General features: G+C 39.8%; 1 protein-coding gene across 1 annotated transcript in view; it reads left to right on the forward strand.

Annotated features, from left to right (window-relative positions):
- PARP4 (poly(ADP-ribose) polymerase family member 4) overlaps positions 1-16,061 on the forward strand; it is a 130,885-nt gene continuing 114,824 nt past the window's right edge. The window contains 4 exon segments of the mRNA XM_082701631.1: positions 1-269; positions 4,640-4,772; positions 13,703-13,904; positions 15,227-15,293. Of these exon segments, the coding sequence (XP_082557757.1) occupies positions 4,641-4,772; positions 13,703-13,904; positions 15,227-15,293 (401 nt within the window). The 5' untranslated portion in view covers positions 1-269; position 4,640.

Raw genomic sequence — 16,061 nt, forward strand, 5'->3', positions numbered from 1 at the left:
TGGATCGCCGGGCTGGGCCTCTGGAGGCAGCCAAGGGCTGGCTTCCGGCAGCGCTCTCAGGGGCACTGGCTGCCGGGACCGCGCCTCGGGTCAGTGCGGGGAGTTTGGAGCCCGGAATCCGGAAGCAGTCGGTGAGGGAGCTGTGGGAGTGGGGAGAGTAGGCAGCGGGGAGCTTCGAAAGCCCAGAGCGTCGGATGCGAGGAGAGTCCCGAGCCAGGAGCGCCAGGAGCAGCGAGTGTCGGGAGTGGGCCATATCCCCTGGCAGGCAGGTGCGTGGGCGCGGACGGCGGGACCCCGTGGGCGGTTGGGGCAGTCTTGGCCGAGGGTGTCCGTGTCGACTCCCATCCTGAGCGGCTGGCTCAGCTCTGTGCCGCCGCTGATGGTGGTTGCGTGGTTGGCCTTACCGCGCTGGTTGCCCTGGGACAGCAGGCCCGTTCATGCAGCCCGAGGGCATGCCCCCTTCGGGGGCATTGGCGTGTTCTCGAGCGAGTCGGCGGCCCAGGTGACAGGACACAGGTGGGGCCGGTGCTCGAGCAGGTCTCTGAGCGCGCTCCGGGCACCGGGAAAATGAGCAGATGGCGACAAAACTCTGTTTCTTGCTTCTAGTAGGCAGACACCCTGTCTTCTTAAAATGGGGTATTCTTCAACATAGGTTTGGAAAAGTATACGCTTAAAAAAAATACAGTATTTTTGTGAATAATCAGGGAATGTAATCTGACCTCGAAATTAGAAACATCATGATAGAAACATTCAGTGTACATGTTGAAGATCAAAGTTGAAAACTTGGAAATCCATTAAATACTTCCTGCGGGGAGTGCCCAGTGACTCAGCTGGGCATTTGTCCGGAGGAACACGGCACTGCTGAATGTTCAGACTTTTGACTCTGGATTACAAAATAACAATAAACACATAAAAATATTTAAAGTGGAGTGTAATGCTAAAGGAGGAAATCACTCTCCATATTTGCATGTTGTGGATAGAGTAGCTGGAATTTGAGGAGGAGCTCAGGTTGTTTCTCAGGAGCTGGGGATGTGTGTCTTATCCTGTGTTTCTAACAGAGACTGACTCCAAAATCTCCTATGTACACAATAAACTCTGATGCCCACATGAATGAACACTGACTGTTTAGGAGAAGCTTGGAAAGAAGGGAGAGACCGGTGGCACATGTTAAGAAAGTGGCTAGCCAGGAAAGGCCACACATGTAAGAGAGACTCCATATACAATCTGGAGGAAGGCAAAAGTCAAGGCCTGACTTCAGATTTCACAGAATTTTATAGTTTTAGTTTAGTGTTAGTTTCACTTCCTACAATGAGTAGGAAGACAGAAGTCAAGGCCTGACTTGAGATTTCACAGTATTTGAGTGTTAGTTTCACTACCCCTACAGGACCTCAGCTGTGAAGAAGAGTTGTTTAAAGTGTTTGTTTATATTTTGGTTTCACAAATAGTTCCACGAACTGTACACTTAAAAATGGTTAAAATGGCAAATTTTATGTGAGGTACATTGTGCCACCAAAATAAAGGTTAAAAAATATCTATACTGTTTGACTCAGTAATTCCACTTCTGGCCATCTATTCTAAGGAAACAATGACAGAGATTTGGTCAAAAATATATGTTTAAGACATTTCCATCAGTGTATTTTTAATAATGAACAATTTTCAGTAACCAAATATCTGGTGACTTGGGGAAGAGTTAAATTACACATAGCCACAACAGATCTTTTCAAAGACTATTTAGTGATATTGGGCAAATACTCATTAAAAGTTAGATAAAAGAAACTGGCTATAAAATTCAATAAATAATATTCACAAATAACATATTTTTATTAAAGTAATTTATAAAATATATTGATACAGGAAAGAATAATATCTAAAGATATTGAAAGAAATATCAAAATCAATAGTGGTGTTATTTCTCATGGAGGGATCATAAGTGCTTTTTTTAAAAAAATATTTTATTTATTTATTTGACAGAGAGATCACAAGTAGGCAAAGAGGCAGGCAGAGAAAGAGGAGGAAGCAGGCTCCCTGCTGCACAGGAATCCTGATGTGGGACTCAATTCCAGAACCCTGAGATCATGACCTAAGTGGAAGGCAGCAGCTTAACCCACTGAGCCACCCAGGAGCCCCCTAAGTGCTTTTTAAAAAACAACTTTACTGAGATATACTTTACATACCGTTAAATTCACCCATTTTAATTGTATGATTCAAAGACTTTTAATGAGTTGTGCATCATCACCATTATCTGGTTTAGAACATTTATAGCACTGTAGATGCTCTTTATTTTTCTCCATTCTGGTTAACCTACTTTGGGGGAGAAGTTATTTTTAGAAAGACAAATTCATAGTACTTTCCTTGGAAATTTAAGCAAAACTGAAAAATAATACAATTTAAGGTAAAACTAAAAGTAATGTAATTTAACAAGAATAAAAATCATTTAAGCTCTTTGAGTCAGTATTATTTAGGATTTCAGTACTATTTTCTAAGATAACCATTGGAATTGCAAACAAAGATTTACATGTAAGGGTGTGCATCATAGCTTTTTTTCTTAAAGATGGATTTATTTGAAGGGTGCCTGGGTGGCTCAGTTGTTAAGCATCTGCCTTCAGCTCAGGTCATGATCCCATGGTCCTTGGATCGAGTCTCACATCAGGCTCCCTGTTCAGCGGGATGCCTACTTCTCCCTCTCCCACTCCTGCTTGTGTTCCTTCTCTTGCCGTCTCTCTCTATCAAATAAATAAATAAACATCTTTTAAAAAATATTTATTTATTTGAGAGAATGTGGGGGCACAGAGGGAGAAACTGTCTCCAGCAGTCTCTCCACTGAGCTGATCTTGGAACCCAAGGTCATGACCAGAGCCAAAATCAAGAGTCAGACTCAACCAATTGAGCCACTTAGACTCTCCCATAAGTTTTGGTTTGTTTGTTTGTTTGTTTTGTTTTGTTTATTTGTCAAAGAGAGAGAGTGTGTGTGAGCAAGCACTAGCAGGGGGAACAGCAGGCAGAGGAAGAAGCAGGCTACCTCACCTAGCAATGAACCCGATGAGGGACTGGATCCCTGACCTGAAAGCGGACACTTATCCACCTGATGTCCCAGGTGTCCCTATAGCTTTGTTTTTGATAACAAAATTTAGAAGTAATTTGATTGCCCAACAATAGAAATAGTTCATTTATGACATTTATCTAAGATAGCCTTTCTTAAAAATGTTTTCCAGGAATAATTAATGATTTGATGCTAAAGACAAAATGCTAAAACAAAATGCAAGATAGGTATTGTGAATATAGTATGATTTCAATTTTGATAATAACATAGTCCATTACAGTATATACACATAGAAAAAAAGCCTGGAAGAAAAGGCAAACGAAGTTTACTGTTAAATACTTATACATTTCTTTTCTTTCAAAATATGCCTATTGTTCTTAGAAGTAATTCTTTTCCATATATAGGAAAGTAGGACAGTAAAAGAAGTTAAATTAAAACATAAATATGTTTCCATTTAAACATAAGTTGCATACTTTTATTACTAATTGATCAGTTTTTTCTCTAGAATGGCTAACAGACATCCACATAACTAATGGGATTAAGGGTCTTTTAAGTTTTAAAGAATTATGTATAAAATCTGTGGCTTCACTATCACATATATTAATTTTTAATCTAGAAAGAAGTGCTTTGTGTTCTTAAACCACACACCTGATCTGTAACTGAAATCTGTACATTTTCATTAAGGTGTATAGTACGAACCTATACAAAAGAATTTTGGAGTGCCATAGTACCAGCCATAAAGCTAGAAATGATTCTAAAACCAACATACTTGTAAGTTTGATCACTGTTCAATTTTTGTAGATAAAAATGATTACAATATGCTTTTTTAAAATAATGCCCATATTCACATTGTTTGCATGTAGAACAGTTCCTGATGCACTGTCATTTATATTCACTGAAAAGAAAATCCTTTATTTTTTTCCAGACTCCCCTGAATTTTATTATACTGTGATTTATTTATTTATTTATTATTTAAATTCAATTTTGTTAACATATACTGTATTACTGGTTTCAGGGGTACAATTTAGTGATTCATCAGTTGCATCTAACATCCAGTGCTCCTCAAGTGCCCTCCTTAATGCCCATCACCCAGTCACCCGATCTCCCCACCTACCTCCCCCCAGCAACTGTCAGTTTGTTCCCTATGGTTAAGAGTATCCTATGGCTGGGGTGCCTGGATGGCTCAGTTAGTTAAGCATCTGATTCTTGATTTTGGTTCAGGTCATGATCTTGGGGACTTGGGATTGAGCCTCGCATCAGGCTCTGTGCTACACACGGAGTCTGCTGGAGATCCTCTCTTTCAAATAAATAAATAAAATCCTTTTTTTTTTTTTAAGACTCTTGTGATTTTCCCCCTCTCTGTTTTTATCTTATTTTTCCTTCACTTCTCCAGTGTTCTTCTGTTTTGTTTCTAAACTCCACATATGAGTGAAATCATATGGTATTTGTCTTTCTCTGACTGACTTATTTCACTTGGCATAATACCCTCTAGTTCTAGCCATGTCAATGCAAATTGCAAGATTTCATTCTTTTTGATGGCTCAATAATATTCCATTGAGAAGACTTTAAAACTATGACTTGAAACTTTTTTCCCTACAGGATGACTGTGAAGATCTTTGCAAATTGTAACTTCTGTTTGAAAGTTAAGCACTTAGCTCGTCAACAGAAGAAAAAGCTACAAAATGACATTAAGGAGAATGGTGGAAATTTTTCCTTTTTATTAAATCCTCAGGTATGTAAACTTTGTAAGAACTGTGTGATAAATACTGTCCGTTCAGGGAAGGTAGTTCAGGGGGCTTGGCTGGCTCAGTGGGAAGATCATGCGACTCTTGATCTTGGGGTCTTGAGTTAAGACCCCATTTTGGGCATAGAGCTTACTTAAAATAATAAATTAATATATTTTTTTAAGGGTGAATGGGTCATGGTTAGAAGGGTAAGCAGAGACAATTGGCCACAAAAGAAAGTCACTGAAGGCAGGTGAAATTATGACATCGTTAACAGGGAAGCTGGGCTGGAGAAAGGCAGAGGAGGAAAGACCATACATCCCACCTTCTCTCCATTTCCTTGAGCTGTAGAGAAATTCCACGTACCTTGTGAATCTGAAGTTATTAGAGTACAAGACCTGAAGACCTAAACAGAAATAATTACAGACCAGCCAAATCTATTCTTGAAGGAGAAAAGTGATGGTGTACAGCATTTGCAAAAAGCATTCCATCTAATCACTCCCTCGTATGTCGTCCCTGAGTGTCACCTGTACAGTGTGACTCGGGACAAAGAAAAACATGTAAACTCATCTTGAACTGCTTATACAGCTTTTACTGCTTGTTTTGTTTATTTAAAGTCCGAAGGAAGCTACTTTCCCTCTCTTGAAATGGAATTGTAGACCTGACAGTTTAAGATTGGTGGCTTAGCCTGACCCTTCCTGGACCACATCCCTGGGGCTTGCTGACATGAGTCTAGTTTGTTCTGTGAAGTATGTTCAACTCCAGCTAGATCCTGGGTGCCCTCTGGCATTTAGTAGTTTGCCTGTGATTATCAGAAATGGAATGTCCCTGTTCACCTCCAGTTTAGGCAGAACTGTGTATACATCCCTTAATACAGCTTTCCTCACTTGCCTGTTTCCATTTCTGTGCATGGATGAATAATTCATGCCAGTTATGCTTTCTCAGTTTATCTTCTGGGTAAAGAATGCCAACATGGTCTCTCATTTCCAGAAATTCCCACATAGTGTAAACTTTTTGGAAATTATGTTGCCAATGTATATAAACTTTTGAAATGTGCATACCATGTATTATAATGAAGGAGACAACTATATATTGTTGAGGAATGAGCTCCAAGATGAATTATTAAGTGGAAAAGCAGGTTCATAACATCATGTTTAGTATGCTGTCATTTGTGACTAAAATTAGGGCTGTGTACTTATATGTGTGTTGCCTATGCATAGAATAGCTTAGAAGGATACTCCAGAAACAAGTTAAAACAGATGCCTCTGGGGAGATGAACTGGGAACAATGATATGAAACATATGTTAATTTATTATTATTATTATTATTTTACTTTATAGATATTCTAAAATGTGCGTATACTATTTATTCCATAATAAATTAATAAAATTACAACTTAACAAATAAAATAAATAATGAATACCTTTTGAATCTATCATTCCACTCCTAAGAAAACAATTAAACAAATGTACAAATATGTGTACATGAAGTTACTCAGCACAGCATTGTTTAAAGGAGTGAAAACTTGGGAATAACCTCTAGGGTTGGTTAATCAATTATTGTATATCCCTATCCCTATTCTTTAAAAACTATTGATTTTTAAACTTTTATTTAACTAAAAATTATTTTATTTGTAAGAGTTTTAGAGGTCTGAGAAAGATTACTATAAATTATCTTGAAGACTTTTAAGGGTGAACCTTCTAGGGCAAGATAGTGACAGGGTCGGGGACTTCATTTTATTTGGTCCCTTGAATTTAGCTGGGTATCTATAGAACTATTCTGAACACACACAAATTCCGCCTGAGTTGTAAGAAAAATGTATTTGGAACTCTACAAGCAGAAAAACAATTGCTTTTTGCAAGGTAGGAGATGTGGAATTGTGAATCTGTGGGGGAAATATCTTAAGATAAACAGAGTGGGGAGGGATCCTCCATAAGCTGGCTGCTGGAAAGTGATATAACACTGGAGCGTGAAATCAGAACTCTTAGAAATTGCTCACTAGGACAGATTTCTTAAAGGGTCACAGGAGATGGAAAAAGCAGAATTCTAAGTGGGTCATTGTGATCTCGGAGGATCCCAGAGACACAGAAAGAATGGGGGTGCCTGATCCGATAGGGTGCCCGAGCAGTGAAGTGGGAAACTGGTTATGGTCAGAGAGCTCAGAAGGGACTCTCAGCTCCAGTCACCACAAACCGTGAGCTGGGCTGGTAGGAAGACCACTCTTCACCCCAGGCAACTGGAACATGTGGGCTGTTTAACATCTCCTGGATAGAAATAAAACAGCTGCTCCCATGAATCTAGCAACAACTCTCAGGGAAGTAGTGGCGCCAGGAAAGAGAGTAGGATGGCATCCAGCTATTACCTGGGAGCAATGGAGCAGGGTCCGTACCTGACCTCAGAACCACTCACAATCACAAAGACACAAAGTGCAGTGAGGCTCGTGGACCCTTAGAGCACCCCCTGGTGCAAATTGGGTGCAAATTGCCAGAGTCTGTGGAGTATGGCACACAGAGGCTGTGCCTATGACTGGACAACAGCTCTCAGGCACTGATGGTTCCAGAAAGGAGAGTAGGATGGCACCCAGCTGTGACCTGGGAGCAGCAGAGCAGGATGTGTGTGAGCTCACAACCACTTGCAGCTGCAAAGACACAAAGCGAAGTGTTGCTCATGGGCACCAGAGGCACCCCCCAGGAGAAGTGTAGTGGGGGTGAACTGCAGAAGTTTGTGGGCTTGATACACACAGATGTGGAGATAATTTGACCTGGAGAGTTTATTGAAGAAGGGGAACTGTGATCTCGTGCCTCTGGGCCAAAGATCCTGGCATGGCTGTTTTTGCTCTGACCCTCTGAAGAGGTGTGGAAAGCCACCAAGAAACAAAAGCGACACAGATGACCAGTTCACCTTGAGCCCATCCCCCTGACAAGGGGTGGGGCAACTTTGCCCAGGGAAAGACACCTGAGAAGTAGAACAGCAGGCACCTCCCTGAGAAATCCCACAGGATGGTAAAACCCCAGAACCAGGGGCAAATAATGTATTGAGTTCCATATGTTACCTCATGATTGGTTTATCCTTCAGTCTAAAATTTTACATTTTTTTAAACTTTTCTGCATTTTAACTAGATTCTTATTTTACCAACTTATGTTTTTAAGTTATTTTTTAACTTTTTTCTCACATCTACATTTTATAGATTTATGCCTCATTCTTGTCCTTTTTTCACTCTATCCAATTTATATATATATATATATATATATATAAACTTTGCTTTCCTTGCAATTTTGGGATGTAGTGTCTTCTAAAACAGAAACCAAAATTCAATCAGGAGCAAGAGTATCACCCTGCTTTGTCCACCCTGTGAGATTATAGTGTCTCCCACACCCCTTTTTTAATTGTTTTGGTTCATCTTGCCTTGTTTGCTTTTCTGTGGTGGTGTCTGACCTCTTTGGATTTTTTCTTTCCTTTTTCTTTTTTTTAAGATTTTATTTATTTATTTGACAGACAGAGATCTCAAGTAGGCAGAGAGGCAGGCAGAGAGAGAGAGAAGCAGGCTCCCTGCTGAGCAGAGAGCCTGATGTGGGGGTCGATCCCAGGACCCTGAGATCATGACCTGATAGCAATTATATAGTTAATAGCTAGGCTTGAAAAGAGTATAAATGACAATACAGAATCTCTAAAGGTGGTAATGAGATCTAATCAGGCCTAAAAGTGCCAATGATCTAAAAGTGCTGTGAATGAGATGCCATCTAAATTGGATGCTTTGGGGTGCCTGGGTGGCTCAGTGGGTTAAGCCGCTGCCTTCAGCTCAGGTCATGATCTCGGGGTCCTGGGATCGAGTCCCGCATCGGGCTCTCTGCTCAGCGGGGAGCCTGCTTCCTCCTCTCTCTCTCTCTCTCTGCCTGCCTCTCTGCCTACTTGTGATCTCTCTCTGTCAAATAAATAAAATCTTTAAAAAAATAAATAAATAAATAAATTGGATGCTTTAACAACTAGGGTCAGTGAGACAGAGAGAAAATCAGTGATCTAGAGGACAGGCTGATGGGAAGGAAGGAGATTGAGGAAAAAGAGAGAAAAACAACTAATAGCCCATGAAGAAAGGCTTTGAGAACTTAATGATGTATTGAAAAGAACCAATGTCAGAATCATCAGGATCCAAGAGAGGGTGGAAAGAGAGAGAGGGCTAGAAGGTATATTTGAGCAAATCATGACTGAGAACTTCCCTAATTTGAGAAAGAAAATAAGCACTCATGTCCAAGAGACAGAGAGGAACCCTCCCAAACAGATCAACACCCTGACCTATAATAGTGAAGCTTGCAAATCTTAGAGCCAAAGAAGTTATGCTGAGAGAAGCTAGGGAGAGGAGATTCCTTACACATGGAGGGAGGAACATCAGAATAACATCAGACCTATCCACAGAAACCTGGCAGGCCAGAAAGTGCTGGCGAGATATATTCAGAATACTAAATGAGAAGAACATGCAGCCAAGAATACTTTCTCCAGCAAGGCTCTCATTCAGAATGGAAGGAGAGATACAGAGTTTACAGGACAGACAGAAACTGAAAGAATATGTGACTGCCAAGCCAGCCCTGTAAGAAATACTAAGGGGGATACTGTAAGCAAAGAGAGAGCACAAGAGTAACAGATCAGAAAGTAACAGACAATCTACAGAACAAACTACAGACTTGGCAGGCAATACAATGTCACTAAATTCATATCTTTCAGTAGTTACTCTGAATATAAACAGGCTGAATGTTCCAATCAAAAGACACAGGGTATCAGATTGGATTGAAAAAGGAGGACCCATCCATATGCTATCTACAAGAGACTAATTTGAACCTAAAGTCACCTCCAAATTAAAAGTGAAGGGATGGAGAACCATTTACCATGCCAGTGGACCTCAAAAGAAAGCTGGAATAGCAGTTCTCATATCAGACAAATTAGATTTTAAACAGAAGACTTTCATAAGAGATGTAGAGGAGCACCATATCATACTCAAAGGGTCTATCTGACACGAAGATCTAACAATTGGAAATATCTATGCTCCCAATGTGGAAGCAGCCAATTATATAAAACAATATCCAAAGTAAAGAAACATATTGATAATAATGCATTAATAGTAGGGGACTTGCAGACCCCACTCACAGCAATGGACAGATCATCTAAGCAGAAGATCAATAAAGAAATGAGGGCTTTGGGGCGCCTGGGTGGCTCAGTGGGTTAAGCCGCTGCCTTCGGCTCAGGTCATGATCTCAGGGTCCTGGGATCGAGCCCCGCATCGGGCTCTCTGCTCAGCAGGGAGCCTGCTTCCTCCTCTCTCTCTCTGCCTACTTGTGATCTCTCTCTGTCAAATAAATAAATAAAATCTTTAAAAAAAAAAAAAAAAGAAATGAGGGCTTTGAATGACACACTGGCCCAGATGGACTTCACAGATACATACAGAACACTCCATCCTAAAACAACAGAATACTCATTCTTCTTGAGTGCACATGCAACATTCTGAGTGGACAGAATGAGTCACAAGACAGGCCTGAACTGACACCTAAGATTGAGTCATTCCCTGCGTATTTTCAGACCACATGCTTTGAAACTGGAACTCCATAACAAGAAGAAATTTGGAAGGAACTCAAACACTTGGAGGTTAAAGAACATCCTGCTAAAGAATGAATGGGTCAATCAGGAAATTAAGGAAGATCTTAAACAATTCATGCAAACTAATGAAAATGAAAACACATCAAATCAAAACATATGGGGTACTGCAAAAGTTGTCCTGAGAGGGAAGTACGTAGTAGTCAAAGCTGCTCTCAAAAAAAAATCGGAGGGCGCCTGGGTGGCTCAGTGGGTTAAGCCGCTGCCTTCGGCTCAGGTCATGATCTCAGGGTCCTGGGATCAAGTCCCGCATCGGGCTCTCTGCTCGGCAGGGAGCCTGCTTCCTCCTCTCTCTCTCTGTCTGCCTCTCTGCCTACTTGTGATCTCTCTCTGTCAAATAAATAAATAAAATTTTAAAAAATCGAAAAAATCCCACATACACAAGATAACTGTATACCTAAAGGACCTGGAGAAAGAATGGCATATAAAACCTAAACCAAGCAGAGGAAGAGAAATATTGAAGATTAGAGCACAAATCGATGAAGTAGAAACCAGAAGAACAGTAGAACAGATCAATAAAACTAGGAGCTGGTTCTTTGAAAGAATTAATAGGATTAATAGGATTGTATACATCTGGCCAGATGTATACAAAAGAAAAGAGAAAGGATCCAAATTAATAAAATCATGAATGAAAGGGAAGAGATCACAACCAAAACCAAGGAAATAGAAGTAATTGATAAAATATATTACGAGCAACTATATGCCAAACTATATGCCAAAATGGATGCATTCCTAGAAATGTATAAACTACCAAGACAAACAGGAAGAGGTAAAATACCTGAACAGACCAATAACCAGCAAGGAAATTGAAGCAGTAATAAAAATCCTCCCAAAACAAGAGTCCAGAACCACATGACTTCCCAGGGGAATTGTACCAAACACTTAAAGAAGAGGGGCACCTGGATGGCTCAGTCGTTAAGCATCTGCCTTTGGTTCAGGTCATGATCCCAGGGTCCTGGGATTGAGCCTCACATCAGGCTCCCTGTTCAGTGGGAAGCCTGCTTCTCCCTCTCCCACTCCTCCTGCTTGTGTTCCTGCTCTTGCTGTCTCTCTGTCTCTCTCTCTCTGTCAAGTAAATAAATAAAATATTTAGCATAAAAAAAGAAAAAATAATACCTATTCTACTGAAGCTCTTTCAAAAAATAGAAATGGAAGGAAAACTCCCAAACTCCTTCTATGAAGCCAGCATTACCTTGATTCCATAACCAGACAAAAACCCCTATCAAAAAGGAGAATTACAGACAAATGTCCCTAATGAACATGAATGCCAAAATACTCAACAAGATCCCAGCCAATAGAATCCAATAGTACATTAAAAGGATGATTCACCACTACCAGGTGGAGTATATTCCTGGGGTGCAAGGAATTAAAACTGGATTCACAAATTAATCAATGTGACAGAGCACATTAATAAAAGAAAAGACAAGAATCATATGATCTTCTCAATTGGTGTAGAGAAAGCATTCAACAAAATACAGCATAATTTCTTGATTAAAACTCTTGAAGGACAGGGATAGAGGGAACATACCTCAATATCATAAAAACCATCTATGAAAAGCCCACAGCAAATATTCTCAGTGGAGAAAAACTAAGAGCTTTGTGTTCCTAAGGTCAGGAACACAACAGGGACGCCTGCTCTCACCACTGCTGTTCAGCATAGTACTAGAAGTCTCAGCCTTAACAATCAGACAACAAAGAGAAATAAAAGCATTCAAATTGACAAGTAAAACTCTCTCTCTTTGCAGATGACATGATACTTTATGTGGAAAAGCCAAAAGACTCCACCCCAAAACTGCTAGAACTCATAACAGTGATTCAGCAACATGGCAGGATACAAAATCAATGCACAAAAATCAGTTGCATTTCTATACACTAACAATGTGTCTGAAGAAAGAGAAATTAAGGAATTTATCCCATTTGCAATTGCACCAAAAACCATGAGATAACTATGAATAAACTTAACCAAAGAGGCAAAGGATTTGTACTCTAGAAATTACAGAACACTTATGAAAGAAATTGAGAAAGACACAAAGAGATAGAAAAGCATTCCATGCTCATGGGTTGGAAGAATAAACATTGTTAAAATGTTTATGCTACCCAGAGAAATCTACACACTCAATGCAATCTATCAACCTTTTTCACAGAACTGGAATAAACAATCCAAAAATTGTATGGAACCAGAAAAGAAACCGGTCACAAGGAGAATGTTGAAAAAGAAAACCAAAGCTGGGGGCATCACAATGCCTGACTTTAAGCTGTATAACAAAGATGTTACCATCAAGACAGCATGGTACTGGCACAAAAACAGACACATAAATCACTGGAAGAGAATAGAAAGCCCAGAAATGGACCCTCAACTCTGTGGTCAACTAATCTTCAACAAAGTGAGAAGGAATATCCAATAGAAATAAGACAGTCTCTTCAATAAATGGTGTTGGGAAAATTGAAACTGGACTATTCTCTTACACCATACACAAAGATAAACTCAAAATGGATGAAAGACCTAAATGTGAGACAGGAATCCATCAAAATCCTAGAGGAGAACAACAAATGTTGGCGAGGATATGGCATCAAGCTGGTATAGCCCCTCTGGAAAACAGTATGGAGGTTCCTCGAGAAGTTAAAAATAGAGCTTCCCTATGATCCAGTATTTGCACTACTAGGTATTTACCCCAAAGATACAGATGTAGTGAAAAGAAGGGACATATGCACCCCAGCGTTCATAGAAACAACTTCCTCAATAGTCATAAGAGTGGGAGGAGCCAAGATGTCCTTCGACAGATGAATGGGTAAAGAAGATGTGGTTCATGTGTACAATGGAACATTACTCAGCCATTAGAAAGGATGAATACCTACCATTTGCATCCACACATATAGAACTGCAGAGTATTATGCTAAGTGAAATAAGTCAAGCAGAGAAAGGTGGTTATCATATAGAACTCATATATGGAACATAAGGAATAGTGCGGAGGACCATAGAAGAAGGGAGGGAAAACTGAATGGAAAGAAATCAGAGAGGGAGACAAACCATGAGAGACTCTAGACTCTGGGAAACAAACTGAGGGTTGCAGAAGGCAGAGGGTGGGGGATTGGGGTAACAGAGTGAGTGGCATTAAGGAGGGCACATTATCTGATATGCAACTAATCAATCATTGAATACTACATCAAAAACTAATGATGTACTATATGTTGGCTAATTGAACTTAATAAAGAAAGACTTTTAAGGATGAAACTAACAGATAAAAGTATTTAGATTTGTTTCTATATGTACATAATGAATTGATTCTTTTTTTCTAAGTGCACACATATAATCTTAGACAATGCTGATGTTCTGAGCCAGTATCAACTAAAGTCTATCCAAAAGAACCATATCCATATTATAAACCCAGATTTTATATGGGACTCAATCAAAGAAAGGAGGCTCTTGGACATAATGAATTATGATCCTAATAAGGCACTGGACATCACACCACCTCCTTGTCAAAAGGCAAGCAGTTCTGGTAAGTATTTTATATAAAGCGCTTAATATATTACAGATGCTATAGTAAACATTTTGGTTTATCAAAGGCAGTATAGTCAAAGAATGGTCTAGACATATTACAAAAATTATCAAACATCCTCAGGTCCTTCATTTGTGACATGATGGCACTGGGGAACTCATTCTGACCCTGCAGCATACTAGAAATGCATTTCATTACTATACTCACCATAATCTTTTTTTTTTTTTTTAAGATTTTATTTATTTATTTATTTATTTATTTATTTGTCAGAGAGAGAGAGAGAAGGAGGACACAAGCAGGCAGAGCGGCAGGCAAAGGCAGAGAGAGAAGCAGGCTCCCCATTGAGCAAAGAACCCGATGTGGGACTTGATCCCAGGACCCTGGGATCATGACCTGAGCCGAAGGCAAAGGCTCAACCAACTGAGCCACCCAGGCATCTCTACTCACCATAATCTTAAGAAAAGAAAAATATCATTTGAAATTGTATATCCATCAATGAGTTTCAAATAATACAGATATTAGAATTCTCCTCACATGTCTCTTAAAATAAAATCATGATCTATTCTCACTATCTTTTATTTTAATCTACCTTGTTTTTGTCCCATTTGTACTATCCTTAGATTACCAATTACTTTAGTTACTTTAAGAACATTAAAAAAAAAAAAAGAATACCGTGTTAAGTATGACCTGTCGTGACCAGCGCGACAAATCTACCAGGAAACGTGAGGGTAAGAGGATGGTGAAAATAAATTAAGAGACAAAGAGATGGGGGCAGGAGGAGCAGTAAGGATGATGTCCAACAGTACTAAGTTTATTCAAAGCACTAAGGCCATATATATAGTGATAGGAGAAGCAATATACCTGTGCCTAAACAACCACGAGTTCCCATAATAAATTTCACATTTAACTATAAGCAGACCTCATGACACCAAACAGCTGATGCTAGTACAATTGTTCTGTATCGATACGGCAAACCTGAAAGTAATTTAGGAGCAGTGCCAGGGCAGCAAGGACCAGCAATGAACTTTTGACCCCAACCGAATTGTTCTCATTTGTTTAGCAAGCATGTGGGAAGTCACATAGGGGAGCGCATAACACAGCACAAACCCTTTCTCAGTGCTACTCAGCTTTTCCCGTCCTAACATTTAGTTAGGTTATTTGGACTTTAAAGGAGGCACAAGTCAGGGCCTGGTTTGGTCCTCATCTCAAGCCTTATTGCGGCCTCCCACAATGACCTATATTCAAGAATCTTAAAAATTCCAGGATTTATTGTTTATAATTTTAATAAATCTTTGAGTAGTAAACAAGTGTTTTTGTTCTAGAAGTGACAACAGATGATCCGTCCCTGGACAACTCCATGGAGAAGGAAAACATTTTGGAATTCACAGAGTAATCTACTTTTTTTTTCAATTTATTTTATTTAATTTTATTTATTTTATTTATTTATTTGTGTGTGTGAGAGAGAGAGCAAGCACGCACAAACAGGGGGAGCAGCAGACAGAGGCAGAATCAGGTTCCCCACTGAACAAGGAGTCTGATACAGTATTCCCAGGACTCTGGGATCCTGACCTGAGCTGATGGCAGATGCTTAACTGACTGAGTCACACAGGTGTCCCCAGAGTAATCTACTTCTGATCATTAAGATTCAGTTTGCAGGGGCACTTGGGTGGCTCAGTGGGTTAAGCCTCTGCCTTTGGCTCGGGTCATGGTCTCAGGGTCTTGGGATCTAAGCCCCTCATTGGGCTCTCTGCTCGGCGGTGAGCCTGCTTCCTCCTCTCTCTGCCTGCCTCTCTGCCTACTTGTGATTTCTCTCTGTCAAATAAATAAATAAAATCTTTAAAAAAAAAAAAGATTCAGTTTGCAAAATGTTTTGTAAACCTCAAGCACAGGTTTTGTTTTGTTTTTTAAGATTCTATTTATTTATTAATTTGAGAGAGAGACAGATAGAGGGAGCAGGAGGGAGGAGCAGAGGGAGAGAGAGAAAGACAAACAGACTCCCTGATAAGCAATAAGTGGGAAGCCTGATACGGGCTTGATCTGATGACTCTTGAAATCATGACCTGGACTGAAGATGCTCAGTTTTAAAATGCTATTAATACCTCATGTCTTTGTAGTATTTTCATTTATCTTGCTTCTCTAATTTTAGGCTTTTCTTTA

Source organism: Mustela nivalis (assembly GCF_964662115.1).
Source record: "Mustela nivalis genome assembly, chromosome: 15".
NCBI lineage: Eukaryota > Metazoa > Chordata > Mammalia > Carnivora > Mustelidae > Mustela > Mustela nivalis.